Below are 14,868 nucleotides of genomic sequence, written 5' to 3' on the forward strand. Positions count from 1 at the left end.
GAGTCACTATTCTTGTAATTATTAAAAACATTTAAATTTTTAATGATAGTGCAATCAATTTAATATTTGATTTAACAAAATTAAATGTGAACTTTTTGTATATAAAATTGATTTAAAAATAATTAAAACTAAGTTTTAATTAGCTACAGCCATCTTAAATATAATATATAAGTGAACTTAAATATTTCAAAGCCAACATGTTCTAACAATGCATCACTATTTTTCTACCATCAAATTTTCAGTTATACTTTTAAGTTATTTTCTTCCCTTTCTTAAAAAAAAAACCATCAAATTTTCAGTTATACTTTTAAGTTATTTTCTTCCCTTTCTTAAAAAAAAAATAAATTAATTTTATACATAGTAAAATAAATTAAAATATTTGTAGAGTCCATCAAAGGGCAAACAAATATTATATAATATTACATTGTCAATGGCATAGAGAAACAATCCATGTCGCATCAACAAATTAAAAACCAAATCCAAAACAATTAGATGATAATAATACAATACTCAACCATCGTCTCTTTCTTCGAAGACAAAAAAGATATAATAATAATAATAATAATAATAATAATAATAATAATAATAATAATAATAATAATAATAATAATAATAATAATAATAATAATAATAATAATAATAATAATAATAATAATAATAATAATAATCAATTACTCTTTATTCATCTAAAAGCCAAGCCTTGGTTAAACCTTTGACCTAAAGAGCTTCTCAAACTCAGCCGTCACATTGAAAGAAACTTGAAAAACCTCCGACGACAATGCCTCCAAAACCGATGTCTTTCCGGCCAATTCTTCCACCATAGGACTGTTCAATATAATATCACAAATGTTACATAACTTTTAATATTCAGAAAAAAAAACCCCAAAAATAAATAAAAATAAAGCTTTTCGTTACTGTGTTGCTACAATCATGGAAATGCACTCCAAGCCTTCTTCTCCGGCCATTTTCCCAACGGCAAAGTATCTAGGGACCAAAATCAGCTGACCTATTTTCACATCTGCATCAAATTTACTCGAAAATCCGACCACCTGAATCTTCCCGGATCCTTTAGTCACGTAGATCAGTTGATCGGACGGCTCAGCAATGTACACTGGGGAACGGATGGCATTGGCGTCGAGCTTTTCTAGAACCGCCGTCAACCCAGTTTGACCAATGAATGGAAATGTTGATTCCGTCACCATTGTGACGGCAGCGGCGCCGACTTTGGCTCTGTTGTCCGGTACGGCTGCATCAATGTTGTAAACTAGTTTGCTATGTTTGTGGGGTTTGGGGAGGGATTGGGATGGTTGAACGGTGAAGATTAGGACATTGGATTGGCTTTTGAGAAATTTGTTTGTTTCTTCCTGGCTTAGAGAGTAACTTTTTTGGACATACTCCGGCGCGAAGCCTTGTAGAAGACCGCGAGGGCCAGAGAGAATGAAATATGTAATGTCACCAGGGACATGAGCATTTTTGGTTTCACCCAAAAAGATGATTTCCAAATCAGAGTCTCCGTCATTGAACCACCACGACGTGATTCCAGATGGCACTGGGATCAGATCTCCTTTCTTTAGCTTCATGACCACCTCGTTGCATTTGTTTGGAAACACAAATCCCGTAACTCCATCCTCACCTAAAAATATCCTCGTAAAAACATGTATGAAGGTCTTGTTAAGTGCATACTAATATAATTAATTTTTATCATATATAACTCATTAACTTAAGTTTTAAAGTTCAAACTCAATTAAATATATCGTATAAAGAAACCCTTATTTGATATGTACAAAAAATTCAAATACTCATCAAATGAGTCTATAAGAAGAGAGAGGGTACCTTGAAGAACATAGCCAAATTTGGAGCAATCAGCATAGTGAGGAACAGCGAAGCCTCGAGGGCGGAGGAGAAGGCGGCCGCCGGCCACGTTAGTCTGAGCTAGCAAGGGATAGTCAGAAGGCAGCCATTTGAGATATGAACCACCTTCTCCCTCAAAGAAAGGCTTGGGATTCATTGCCTCCATAGTTTGATGGATCTTAGAGTAATAATAACAATGGACTAATAAAAGTTTGTTCAACAACTGCCTTCTTTTTTTCCTTGAGTTTGGTACTTAAAGATAATTTTTTAAATTGATATTTTTGTAGCCCATGCGATTTTTAAAGAATCTTTCACTTCCCACGTGGTGGTTAATTTTATTTGTCAAGATACTTTAAAAATAATATTTGCAACAAGCAAGAATACAACACCCTATTATAAAATGAAAATTTTGTAGCGTTGATCTTAGTTGCGTATCCCAATTAAAGTTTTCAGGAGAAAATATTAGTAGTTTGACTTTAGAAAGCTTAATCTAAAACATCATTTTGCAGAAAACGCGGACACCTAAAAAAAAATTCTTAGAAAAGAAAATCATTTTCTAAATGATTGAAAAAAAAAATATATATATATATATATAAGAAAAAACAACGTATATTTTTTAAATTGATATTAGTTTTAATATTTAATTTAAAATAAGATAAATTTAAAAATAATATTTTTTTTCTTTAATATCTAATAGTTGGAACGTCAATGTGATATAACATTGTTTAATATAAGGGAGAAGAGGAGCAGTTTCGGAACATATTTTTAGTAATGTAAATAGATGGTGATTGGGTGGATGGCCCCATTTTTCAAAGTCACATCACATCGAGGCCAACCTTCACAATTTATTTAAATTCCTACGTATTAAATCTATTTATACAATAATAATCATAATAATAATAATAATAATAATAATAATAATAATAATAATAAACTAGTTACAATTGACATCTAGATTGTTTTGGATCTTCTCTTTTTGGAGCCTTTCTTCACAACTTCTCTCTAACACTTTTACATTTCTTGAAATCCCTTTAAAAATTTACTTAATAAATATAATAAAATACCCATGGTTAATTTACAAGATATTACCAACTAACTGTTATATATGTGTCATGATAGATACATATAGTTTATTTTTAATATTGTGGTAAAGTCGTAGGTTATAATAATTAGAAAATATCAACTATTCCAAGTACATTCGTTTAAAACTATTGACAAAAGTGTAGGTCGAGAAAAAGTAGTAAATATAGAATAGTTGGGCAAAGTATTATCATCAATTATTATTATCATCAATTATTATTATCATCAATCATCAATTATTATTATCATCAATTATTATTATCATTATCATTATTATCCTTATTATGATTATTATTATTATTATTTATTATTTTTATTTTTTTTATTTTTTTTATTAAACCCTAAATTGAAATTAATTTAGAAAGTTTCAATTATCTTTATCACCCTCTACGACATCATCGTCTTGTCGTCGTTGTCTATGTTGCATGCATCTATGATCTGTGTCGGCAATATTGAGTCGTCGAGTTTGTTGAATAAGTTGTTCTACGACTCTCGTGGTTCTGTCACATATGTTACCCAAAGATTCTATATCGAGTTCCACGAAGAATCCAAGTACATTTTATAATAGCTTCAGGTTGGGATCGAAACACTTTCACATAAACACCTTTTTCCTTTTTAATATGCCTTTTATCAATATATATTTTAAAAAATTAATTAAGTCAATTTAAAAAAATTAAAAATGACATTTTTTAATAGAAGAAATTTCATAAATAGCAAAATATATATTGAAACTATTTACATAATATAACAAAAACAACTCAAATAGGGTATTATAAAGTTTAATGATCTAACTATAGCTATAAATAGTTTCAATTTCTTTGCTATATTTGAATTTAACGTCCCTTCTCAATTTAGCTAAGAACTTCTTAGCTCTTTTTCTACAAACATAAGAGATATTTTATTAATCGAAAAGAAAATAAAAAAGTTAAATGCAATGAAAATAAATTTAATTTTTAAAAATAGAAAACAAAAATCAAATGGCTTGTGTTTTTTTATGATTACCATTTTTTTAATTAAAGTTTATAAACATAATTTCTTTTTGTAAGTTTATTTGTTTTTAAAAAAGTAAACCAAATTTGTTATATTATTTACTAACAAATTTTAAAAACCACCTAAAAAGGATGAAGCTAAAAAATAATTTTAAAATTTTATTTTAGAACATAACTAAGAATTGCAATATGTCTATTAATTCTTTGATAAAAGTGAAATCCATTGAAAGAAGAATCAACATAAATTCCAACCATGTGAAATTAAAAAAAAAAAACAAAAAACAAAAAACAAAAATAGGCATCAAATATAGGGTAAACTTTTTTTTTCTTTCCTAATTCTTGAAATTTTGGCTTGTTTTAATTTTAAAAATATTTTTAGAAAGTAGGCAATAAACCACGAGAGTCATACGTTGAAGTATAATTTTTGAGAACCGATTAAATTATAAAAAATAAAAATAAAAAAGATTTAAGAATAACCCCTAATTATTTAGGTCAATCTGAGTAAAGAAAATATCAAAGATATTTTGCTTTTAAATTATATGCGAAATTTCATGGTCAATTATGTAATGAGAACTTATGTTATATATTACTTTAATAATTTAGTTTTTGTTTGTTATCATTCATTCATCGTAAGGAAGTAATGATTGAGGCAAAGAAATCGAATTTCTTACCGTGAAAAGCAATTGATCATTTTTTGTCCAATTCCGTTATACAACCTCGGAAATTGTTAAAAATAGGTTAAAACAAAAAGATTAAATTACTTTTGCAATAGTTTTTTAAAATGAAAGTTTTAGGTCAAATAAGGCGGTGAAATATCCAAATTGCCCCTAATTGTTTTCCCTTCCCTTCTCTCCAACATAAATAAAAAAGAAAAAAAAGACTCATTTTTAGGTTCGTGCGCAGTGAAAGGAAAGTTTTTTTGTTTCATTTCTATTATTGCAACAAGAGAGAAGAATCAACACAAAACTCATTCACGTTGAGATTCTACTCTGGTGCATTCGTGCTACTTCGTTGACGTTCATCACTTCATCAAGTTCCCATGCTGTCCGATGAATTTTTAGATTTTTTTTTTGTTATTTTTCCCACTAAATTGTGCTGTGTTACAACTTTTTTTCCCTCTTCTATTGGTGTAACATTGGAATGTTAAATGTATAACCATAATATAATTTTTAATTGTTTCAAATTGATTTAGGATTGTTTCAGAGATGTTTCAAAGCATGTCAACAAGTTATTTTTGTTATTTCTTTGCATCTCGCAGGCATCTCGTAGGTTCTTAAGTTCAAATGCTTAATCTCAGATGAATTATATACTTGTGCCTATGTGATTTAGGGTGTTTTTATCTATTGTTTTTTGCATCTTGCAATCTTGTAAAAATTTTGCAACTTCCAAACTTTAAACGAGGTTGAATTAGTCATATACTTATTTAGGGTGCGACTACGCATGTCTTATTTAGTTTTTAGCTACTGTTTTTTAATCTCGCAAATAAGAAATAAGTCATACATTTTTTATGTGATTTTAGTGCGTACGGTGGTTCATGGGATGAGGGACGAAGAAAATATGAAGGAGGCATGTTAAAAGGCATTATTGTCAGTAAAAAAATAACAAACAAATATTTACAAGATGAATTATATGACCATATAGAAGTTGACCTTACAGAGTTTGACATAACACTACTAGAAAAAGATCCTTTCTTGACGGTTGGTTTTTTCTTTTCTTGACGGCTTTTGGTAAAAACGTCAAGAAAAGGGTGGTTTAATAGGAAAACCGTCAAGAATTTTGATGAAAAGGCGGAGGGGAGGCAATTTTCAGAATTCTTGACGGTTTTAAACTGTCAAGCAATATGAACGTTTTTCTTGACTGTTATAAACTGTCAAGGATTATCTTTTAAATTCTTGACGTTTTTAAAACGTCAAGATTTATTATAAAATCGACATTCTTGACGTTTTTCAAACGTCAAATAATATGTAACTATACTTGACGATTTAAAAACGTCAAGAAATATCGATTACATTCTTGACGTTTTATAAACGTCAAGAAATATCGATTAAATTCTTGACGTTTTAAAACATCAAGAATTTTAATGAAAAGGCAGAGACTGAGAAATTTTAAAATTTCTTGACATTTTTAAAACGTTAAGTAAGAGAATTTTACTTGACGTTTTAGAAACGTCAAGAATTACTAAATTAATTGAAAAAAAATAATTTATTTTTTTTTTTAAAAAAACTAAATTCTTTTAACTTTTTAAATAAAAAACTAACTTCATTTTTCTAAAAAAAATTAAATCCCTAATTTTCCCTTCTCTTCGTCTTCGTTGTTCGCGGTCGCCATCTCTCGCAAACCTTCTCTTCGTCTTCCTTGTTCGCCATCACCCTAAATCTCTCGCACGAACCTTCTGTTTGTCCTCCTTGTTCACAAAAATCAAATCCTCTTCGTCTTCCTTGTTCGCCATCACCCTAAATCTCTCGCACGAACCTTCTCTTCGTCCTCCTTGTTCGCGAAAATCAAATCCTCTGTCGTGTTTCTGCTGAGCCTTCTCTCGCAATGAAGTCGCCTTCCAAGATTTCGTCTTCCCCATCCACGAAAACTCTGTCCTCTGTCATTTTCGTCGGTTTGCACCCCACCGTTTACCTAGTCGTCAACATTTAGATTCACCATCGTTCTCCCTTCGTCGGTGTTCGTGCAATCAATGCCTATCACGCAAGGTCGTTCTATTTCGTGTTTCTTCCAGTTGTCGTTGCGCACAAACTCGCACCTCCGCCCTCTACTCACTCCAATCAATTGTTCCGAATATAAGTAAGGTTTGGTTTAATTGATTAATTCATTGAATGTTGTTTATTGTTTTTGGATATGGGTTTTTATTGAATTGTGTGTGTGTGTATATATATATATATGTATTTCTTTTTGGGTGTGATTCTATTAATAGGCTCTTACAATTGAAAGTTTATGACCTTCATTCATTCAGGTAAGAAGAGATTGTATTCATCTTCACTTAACCCTTTGTCTTGTCTTGGAAATTGGTGGGATATTTTGCATCTTTTTTGGAACACTTCTGGTTTGATGTTAAATGTGACTTATCTTGCTTATTGGTTTCAATATGAGTAAGGAGGGAGTTGAAGAATGGGTAGAGGAGTTTCAATATATAATAGGAGCATTTCTGCTGTTTTTGTTCCTTCTTGGCAGCGGCTGCAACTACAAATGACTATATGAAGCTCTTCCTCTTGATTCTCTTCATAGTCTCATAGTCTTGTTGTTTTTATGAGCTTTTGATGGCCATGAATTAGAATTCTTTCTGCTGTTTTTGTTCCTTCTTGGCAGCGGCAGCAGCAGCTACATATGCCTTGACACTGGAGGTTTTTAACATTCCTTTATGTTCAATGTGTAATCCTATTTCATCAACATCGGTTAAGAAACATTTCTCATGTATTAATTTAACAAATAAGAATGCTATCCTTAGGCTCACTTGTGGGTTAAAACTGTCAGTACACACACATATATTGTTTTTCTTCTTTCAAAGATTTGGTTTACCTTTTCTAGTATGGATATGATTTTGGTTTCAAGAGAAGATTTAATTGCTCCATGCCATTGCAAAGGCACTCAAAAGTATGTCCATAGATCAGTTTTCTCTCACTTTGTGTTTGCTTCTCTGTTCTTTATTCACACTCTTTAATTAATGGGGTTTTTGTTTAGGAATGAATGTTAGGTTTTCATAATGTGGGTGTTAATTGTTTGTGTATAATCACGTTTGTTGGTTGAAATTTTGTCTATTTAAGGTGAAATGGGTGTAGATTGCTGGCTTTTTGTTTATGTATTCGAGATAATTGTTGTTCTTTGGTTATTCTTTTTTGTTTATTGTAGTCCGATTTTTGGGGCTTTTTTTTTTTATTTGAGACTATGTATATTGAGGAACTGAAGGAGGAAGGAGAGTTACAGAGTAGGGAAGAGGGAAATTCGAATGACTACCACAACAGCTGAAAATAGGAACTTATACAAGAATAAGCTGGTGCCTTAGCTTAGTACTCAGTATTTGTTAATGCGAATTTACTTATATCATGCAATTTTTGGAGTGTTTTTCCCTTGGTTCTTTATTCTAGTTTTTGGTATTTTTAAATAATTTTTTATGATAATATTAATTCTCTTATTGATGAGATTAATGGTGATTGATTGGTTTCTAATAGAACACACACTTGCAATCCAAAATTCTTCAATCAGAAAGTACCCCAGAAACTAATCTTGGTATGACCAATTCTTTTTGCGTTTTTTTTCAAAATTCCTTCTCTGTACTAGTTATAAAAGTTTGCAAAATTCTATGATATTTTATGATTGACAGCTCTTGAGAAGATTAGAAGGCCTTTATATGAAAAGCATCCCATGAGCAAATTTGCATGGGCAATAGCTGAAGACACTGATACTGTAAGCATCCTTGTTAATCAGACCGTTGAAATAAAATTCCATCAACTCCACTGACTGACAGTTTAGAATTTTGAATGATTTCAAATCTTTTATGGTTTTTATATGAAGACGGAATGGTACAACATCTGCCAAGATGCCCTAAGAAAAGTCAATGAATCGTATCAAGGAAAAGAGACTGCTGACATCATTCAAAACAAAGTTTTGCAGGTACATATTATTCACATGTTTTTGTGGCTAAAATATCTTAGGCAATAGGTAAGAAGAGATTGTATTCATCTTCACTTAACCCTTTGTCTTGTCTTAGAAATTGGTGGGATATTTTAAATCTTTTTTCGAACACTTCTGGTTTGATGTTGAATGTGACTAAAATCTTGCTTATTGGTTTCAATATGAGTAAGGAGGGAGTTGAAGAATGGGCAGAGGAGTTTCAATGTAAAATAGGAGCATTTCTGATTAGTTACCTTGGTTTTTCTTTAGGTTGGAATCACCAAAGAAAAGCTTTTTGGAATATGTTGGTTGCTAAGCTCAAGGCTAAGTGGATGGTTTTGATAGATAGACATAATGATAGATTGCAAAAAAGAGGCCTATAGTTATGATTGTTAAGATAATGATAGTGAAGTTTGGAATGTAGCTAGGCCTTAGAAGGGGCTCTTTTTTTACTGAGTTAATTAGTTGGATGGCTTTGATAGATAGAAACAATACAGTGCATTTGCGGGAAGGAGTGGAAAACATTTTATGGTCATTAGAGGGATCTGGAAGCATAGAGGCTAATTCATTTTAACTTAATCATTTTTGTTGTTTGTTGAATGTTTGTTGTTCTTTTAGTGGTTACGTTGAGAAATTTCCACGTCTGGTCATACTTATGTTCGTACTTATTTTTTTTCCTAGCTTGAATTTATTTTTAATTTATTAACATGAATCTATTAGGCTCGAGAGGAGGATGAGGAGATTGAATTCAATTGTGCTAATTACCAGCTTGAAATAATGAGATGCTTGAGAGAACTCAATGTTAACAACACTATTGGATGGTAAGCTTAGTTTTATGATACTGCATATTTATGGAAAACTTTAGCACTGTTACATATATGATCACAGGCTTGGTGATAGTGATTTAAGGGGCATGATTGTGATTTGTATCAAACTGCTATGTGGTCATAAATGGAATAAATAATTTGTCTGTAGTTTGATTATGAGATCTAATTGAAATTTTTTTGCACCTTGACTTCTACTTTTATTTTTTTAACTAACTCAGATTCCTGTTTATAGAATTGGAACATCAAATATTGGAGGCTGGAACAGATATTTGGGTTACTTCATCTTACCAGGTTTGCAATGCCAATGGATTAATCTTTCTTTGTTTTTGTACTTTTCACTCTGTGATGGCTTTGGGGTGTCTTTCTTTTAAATGTTCTACTGTTGTTTTTTTTAAAACTTGATGGTTCAAATCGAATATTTTCATGACAATGAATAGAATAAGTGAGGATCAAACTGATCACTCCTCTTGAATTGAAATCAAAAAGTTCAAAATGAGTGTTTCTGCTGATGGCTCAGAGTATAGGTGAATTTGAAACAATTAGTTACAAGGAGTTTGTAAATATTTGGTATTGACAATCTGATCTAAACCTATTTCCACCTCCCCTTTACATTGTTATCATCAACATAGCTGATCATTAATCCTATATTTGTTGTTGTGATGTTTTCTACTTCTTGTAGATTAGCTCTGCTATTGGTGGTACTTATTTTAGCTCATGAATTGGAGGTAGTAGAGGATGCAGAATGCAAGTTTATTTGAAGCCAAGTTTCATTCAAGGTCATTGAGTTCGGTTGATAGAAGTAATGTTTTGTATATGACAATATCGAACAAATATGTAAAGTTTTCGAAATGTTGATACATATATGGTAAAATGATAATATATGTTAAAGTTTTGGAATTTTTCTAGTGCATATTTATGTTTGAGTTTTCAAACTATATTTGATGTATATTTGTCGTTTATATGTAGTTGAATTTTTGGACCAATGGGAGCATAATACAGGAAGAATAATATAAAATAAATTACGATTAAAAAAATAAAAAGTTGCTTGACGGTTTTCAAATGTCATTAACAATACATTTCTTGATGGTTTGCAAATGTCATAAATAACAAAATTCTTGACGGTTCTAAAATGTCATTTAAAAGCACTCTTGACGGTTTCCAAATGTCATGGCAAAGAGTACTCTTGACGGTTATTAAATGTCATGAAAAATGAACTCTTGACGGTTTGTAAATGTCATGAAAATTGAATACTTGATGGTTTTAAAATGTCATGAAAAATGCACTCTTGACGGTTTTGAAATGTCATGAATAATCGTATTCTTGACGGTTTTCGGGCTTCATCATCTCATTCTTGACGGTTTAAAACAGTCATAAAAACGTATCCTCTTGACGGCTCTCAACTGTCATGAAAAATTGAATACTTGACGGTTAAAAAGTGTCAACGATATCAATTCTTGACACTTTTTACAACCGTCAAGAAAATGGCCTTTCTTGACACTGGATTCAACGACGGTTTTGAAAACGTCAAGAATACTCATTCTTGAGGGTTTAAAACCGTCAAGAGAGTCAGTTTTTGTAGTAGTGTAAAGAAAAGATGCATACACTACTAGAAAAAGAGTCTTTCTTGACGTTTGCATTTTTTATTTCTTGACGGTTTTTAGCAAAAAAATGTCAAGAAATTGGTGGTTTAAAAGGAAAACCATAAAAAAAATTTATGAAAAGGCAAAGAGTAGTCAATTTTCAGCTTTCTTGATGGTTTTAAACCGTCAAGAAATATGAACATTTTCTTGACAGTTATAAACTGTCAAGGATTATCTACCAAATTCTTGATGTTTTTAAAACGTCAAGAATTTTTATAAATTCGACATTCTTGACGATTTTCAAATGTAAAATGATATGTAATTATCCTTGATGTTTTAAAAAACGTCAAGTAATATCGATTAAATTCTTAACGTTTTAAAACGTCAAGAATTTTTATGAAAAGGTGAAGAGGAGTAATTTTAAAATTTCTTGATATTTTTAAAACATCAAGTAAGATGATTGTCCTTGATGTTTCAGAAATGTCAAGAATTACTAAATAATTGAAAAAAAATAAAAACCTAACTTCTTTTTTTTTTTTAAATCAATTTTTTTTTTACTTTTTAAATAAAAAACTAATTTCATTTTAGAAAAAAAGACCTAAACCCCAATGGACAACTCCCTCGCGCGCCTCCACACTCCCATCTCTTTCGCAAAGACTGACGACCCAACGCCTGCACCGAATTGCCGAACTACCCCTCCGTTGGAGAACCCCTTCGCCGAAGAACGTCATCAACCCACGACCCCTCTGCCGAAGAACATTGAAGAACTCGAAGAACCACGACTCCTCCATCGAAGAACTCGAAGAACGCCGTCGACCCACGACCCCTCTGCCGAAGAACGTCGAATCCACCAAATCTTTACCGCCGAATCTGGCGATTCTTCACAACCAACGATCGCCCGCGCCGCCGCAGTCCCACTTGAAAAGCTTACCCAACGTTGCCAGATTCTGGTAATTTATCATATATGTATTATAGGTTGTGCATTTGAGTTTTAATTTGATTTATATCCTGTTTAAGAAGAATGATGTACATTTTCTTTGCTTCAATGTGTTGGTTCTAGGAAACATATTTTTGTTTCTAATGCAAAGGTAAAACTTGGTTGCACTAATATGTGTTTGAAATAAATTAATATGTGCAGACTTACTTAGTTTAGGAAAATCGTCTAGATATTGGGAAAGGTCAGAAGAGCATAGGGAAGTTTTAGTATTGAAGGGATAAAAAGCCCTTTACAATGGAAGAATTACAGAAATCCAATTTTAATTGGAACCTTAAAAAATACCAATACATTGGTAAAAATTACAAAAATAACATATATGGAAACGTGGGAAAACCACCCACGTTCCCTATTAATTTAATAAATATATATTAAAATAATATATATTAAAATAATTAATTAAATTAAATAATTAATTAAATCATATTTAATTAATATTTCATTTAAATCATATTTAAATGAATATCTCTCGCATAACCTATAGTTTAATTTAATTAAATCAAATTTAATTAAATCAAAGTAAACTAAACTATTAATTAATTCTCCAATTAATTAATTTCTAAATTAAATATCTTATATTTAATTTAATCCAAAATTTGAATCATATTCAAATATAAATTTCTCTCATAACCTATAGTTTTAATATGTATCACATACACATTAAATTTTAACCTATAGTTTTAATATGAATCTAATTCACATTAAACTAATATTTGAACTCATTCAAGTATTTTTATTTTCTCGTAATTTAATTTTGAATCATATCCGAAATTAAATTTATATAATAAAGTCTAATTAAAATATAAACTTTATATTATTATGTATCAATGTACATTATATTAATTCCCAAAGTAAATTTGAACATTTCAAATTGCAAACAATATAAATAAATCTCATTACTCTTTATGAGCTAGGAAGGGGACCTAATTAACCTACAAATCAGAAGCTACAACGATATGAGATTAATTAGCTAAACTCATTATCCACATTAATCAATATTCATTAACTGTGTGTACACTGAACTTTTCTCACTGTAGATATATTTTTGTGTCCACGGATATAGACCAATACCAGTAAGTTAGTCCTTCACAATTGTTCGTAACACCAGTTGGGTCAAATTACCATTTTACCTCTGGGTTACTTCTAGTCCTTAAATACTAGTGCTCCTCTAATGAACAACCTGTTTATGGTCCAACCACTAAACCCCTTTGTTCAAGTCCTAGAGACACCATTTAAGGGAACACTTATCTACTTACCCTAAAGGTGGGAAAGAGTGAATTCCATCTTGTGTGATTATGTTCCCAGCTCCCCACTCGGTCTTGTCCCTAAAATGATAAGCATATTGAGTGGTAATCTGGTCACTCTCACCCGTACAAATCAAAAGGACAATTTCTCGCAAACAGGAGTTAATAATACACTCTGGATCAAGACTAAGTCACCTAGGTCATCCTAATGAAATAGAAATCCAACTAGTCTTATGCACTCTCATTGCATAGGATACCCTCACTCGCATGTCGCATACATGAACGCATTGGATCAATGTGTTTGTATCAAATACAAAGTGAGCCGTATCCATAGTGTTAACAGGATAAGGTACCCAACCTTAACCCTATACTATAGATCCTTTAAGATGATCTTGAACATTGATCCTCGTATGTCTCTACATACTGTTCAAATCTCATCAAACAGCTTAGGATGTTAGTTTATTGGATTTAGGTTATTAAGACAAAACTAATAATATAATCAATAACACTTATTGAAGTTATAATAATAAAACACTTTATTAATGACGGTCAATTGATTATATTTACTATCTACGAGTTTTAGGACATAAAACTCAACAAACTCTCACTTGGACTAAAACTCTAGTCCTTATGGGATGTACATAATAAAGTAGTTCTCAAACATTGAAAATGGTAAAATGTACAAGTATATTACATAAAACGTATATACAAATACAATAAACTAGGGCATCATCATACCCATTACACATCTCCCACTTGCCCTAGGTTACCTAATGTACATATCTCGTAGACCTAGACTTTCTAGATGATCCTTAAACACTTTAGCCATGAGAGTCTTCGTAAATGGATCAACAATGTTGTGTTCAAAGCGATCTTAGTGATGATCACATCCCCTCGTTGCACAATCTCCCGTATCAAGTGATACTTCCTCTCTATGTGTTTCCCTCGTTTGTGGCTGCGAGGTTCTTTAGAATTGGCTACTGTCCCACTGTTATCACAATATAGAGTGATGGGCAAGTTTATGTTTGGAACAACTTTCTAAGCCAAACTGCTTCTTTTACTGCTTCACAAGCAGCGACGTATTCAGCCTCCATTGTAGAGTCTGCAATACATCCTTGCTTGATGCTACACCATACTACAGCTCCCTCATTCAGAGTGAACACTGATCTCGACGTAGATTTTCTATAATCCTTATCGGTTTGAAAATCAGAGTCAGTGTATTCTGTAAGGATCAAATCCTTAGCTCCATACACAAGCATGTAGTATCTCGTTCTCCTAAGATACTTGAGAATAATTTTAACCGTCGTCCAGTGGTCTAACCCTGGGTTGGACTGATACCTACTGACTATTCCCACTGCATAACAAATGTCTGGCCTAGTGCAAAGCATAGCATACATTAAGCTGTCCACAGTTGAGGCATAGGGAATACGTCTCATATCCTCAACTTCTTGAGGTGTCTCAGGACACTGTTCTTTAGACAAGTGAACCCCATGCCTGAAAGGAAATAAACCCTTCTTAGAGTTCTGCATCAAATATCGAACCAACATTTTATCGATATAGGTTGCTTGAGACAGTGCTAGTATTTTGTTCTTACGATCCCTTATAATTTGGATGCCAAGAACATATTGTGCCTCTCCCAAATCTTTCATTTGAAATTGGACTGCTAGCCAATTTTTAATGTCAGTA

General features: G+C 31.6%; 1 protein-coding gene and 1 long non-coding RNA gene across 3 annotated transcripts; one reads left to right on the forward strand and one right to left on the reverse strand.

The window, feature by feature from the left end:
* Positions 1 to 389: 389 nt before the first annotated feature.
* LOC103496119 (11S globulin seed storage protein Ana o 2.0101-like) lies at positions 390 to 2,400 on the reverse strand. 2 transcript variants are annotated; one of them, XM_008457854.3, is made up of 3 exons: positions 1,834 to 2,400; positions 916 to 1,633; positions 390 to 825 (listed from the first exon to the last, which is right to left on the reverse strand). In XM_008457854.3, exons 1-3 carry the CDS (start codon positions 2,015 to 2,017, stop codon positions 705 to 707), a joined length of 1,023 nt encoding a protein of 340 aa, XP_008456076.1. In that variant the 5' UTR covers positions 2,018 to 2,400; the 3' UTR covers positions 390 to 704. The 2 variants fall into 2 exon arrangements, with proteins under 2 accessions (XP_008456076.1, XP_050942170.1); XM_051086213.1 differs by having other exon boundaries at positions 927 to 1,633; positions 1,834 to 2,204.
* A 3,809-nt stretch (positions 2,401 to 6,209) lies between these two features.
* LOC127149896 (uncharacterized) lies at positions 6,210 to 10,223 on the forward strand. The gene is made up of 7 exons (XR_007821756.1): positions 6,210 to 6,713; positions 8,096 to 8,153; positions 8,248 to 8,330; positions 8,439 to 8,537; positions 9,258 to 9,358; positions 9,597 to 9,655; positions 10,044 to 10,223. It is a non-coding gene; the product is annotated as an uncharacterized LOC127149896 (long non-coding RNA).
* The last annotated feature ends 4,645 nt before the right edge of the window (positions 10,224 to 14,868 follow it).

Source organism: Cucumis melo, chromosome 6, assembly GCF_025177605.1.
Source record: "Cucumis melo cultivar AY chromosome 6, USDA_Cmelo_AY_1.0, whole genome shotgun sequence".
Lineage (NCBI taxonomy): Eukaryota > Viridiplantae > Streptophyta > Magnoliopsida > Cucurbitales > Cucurbitaceae > Cucumis > Cucumis melo.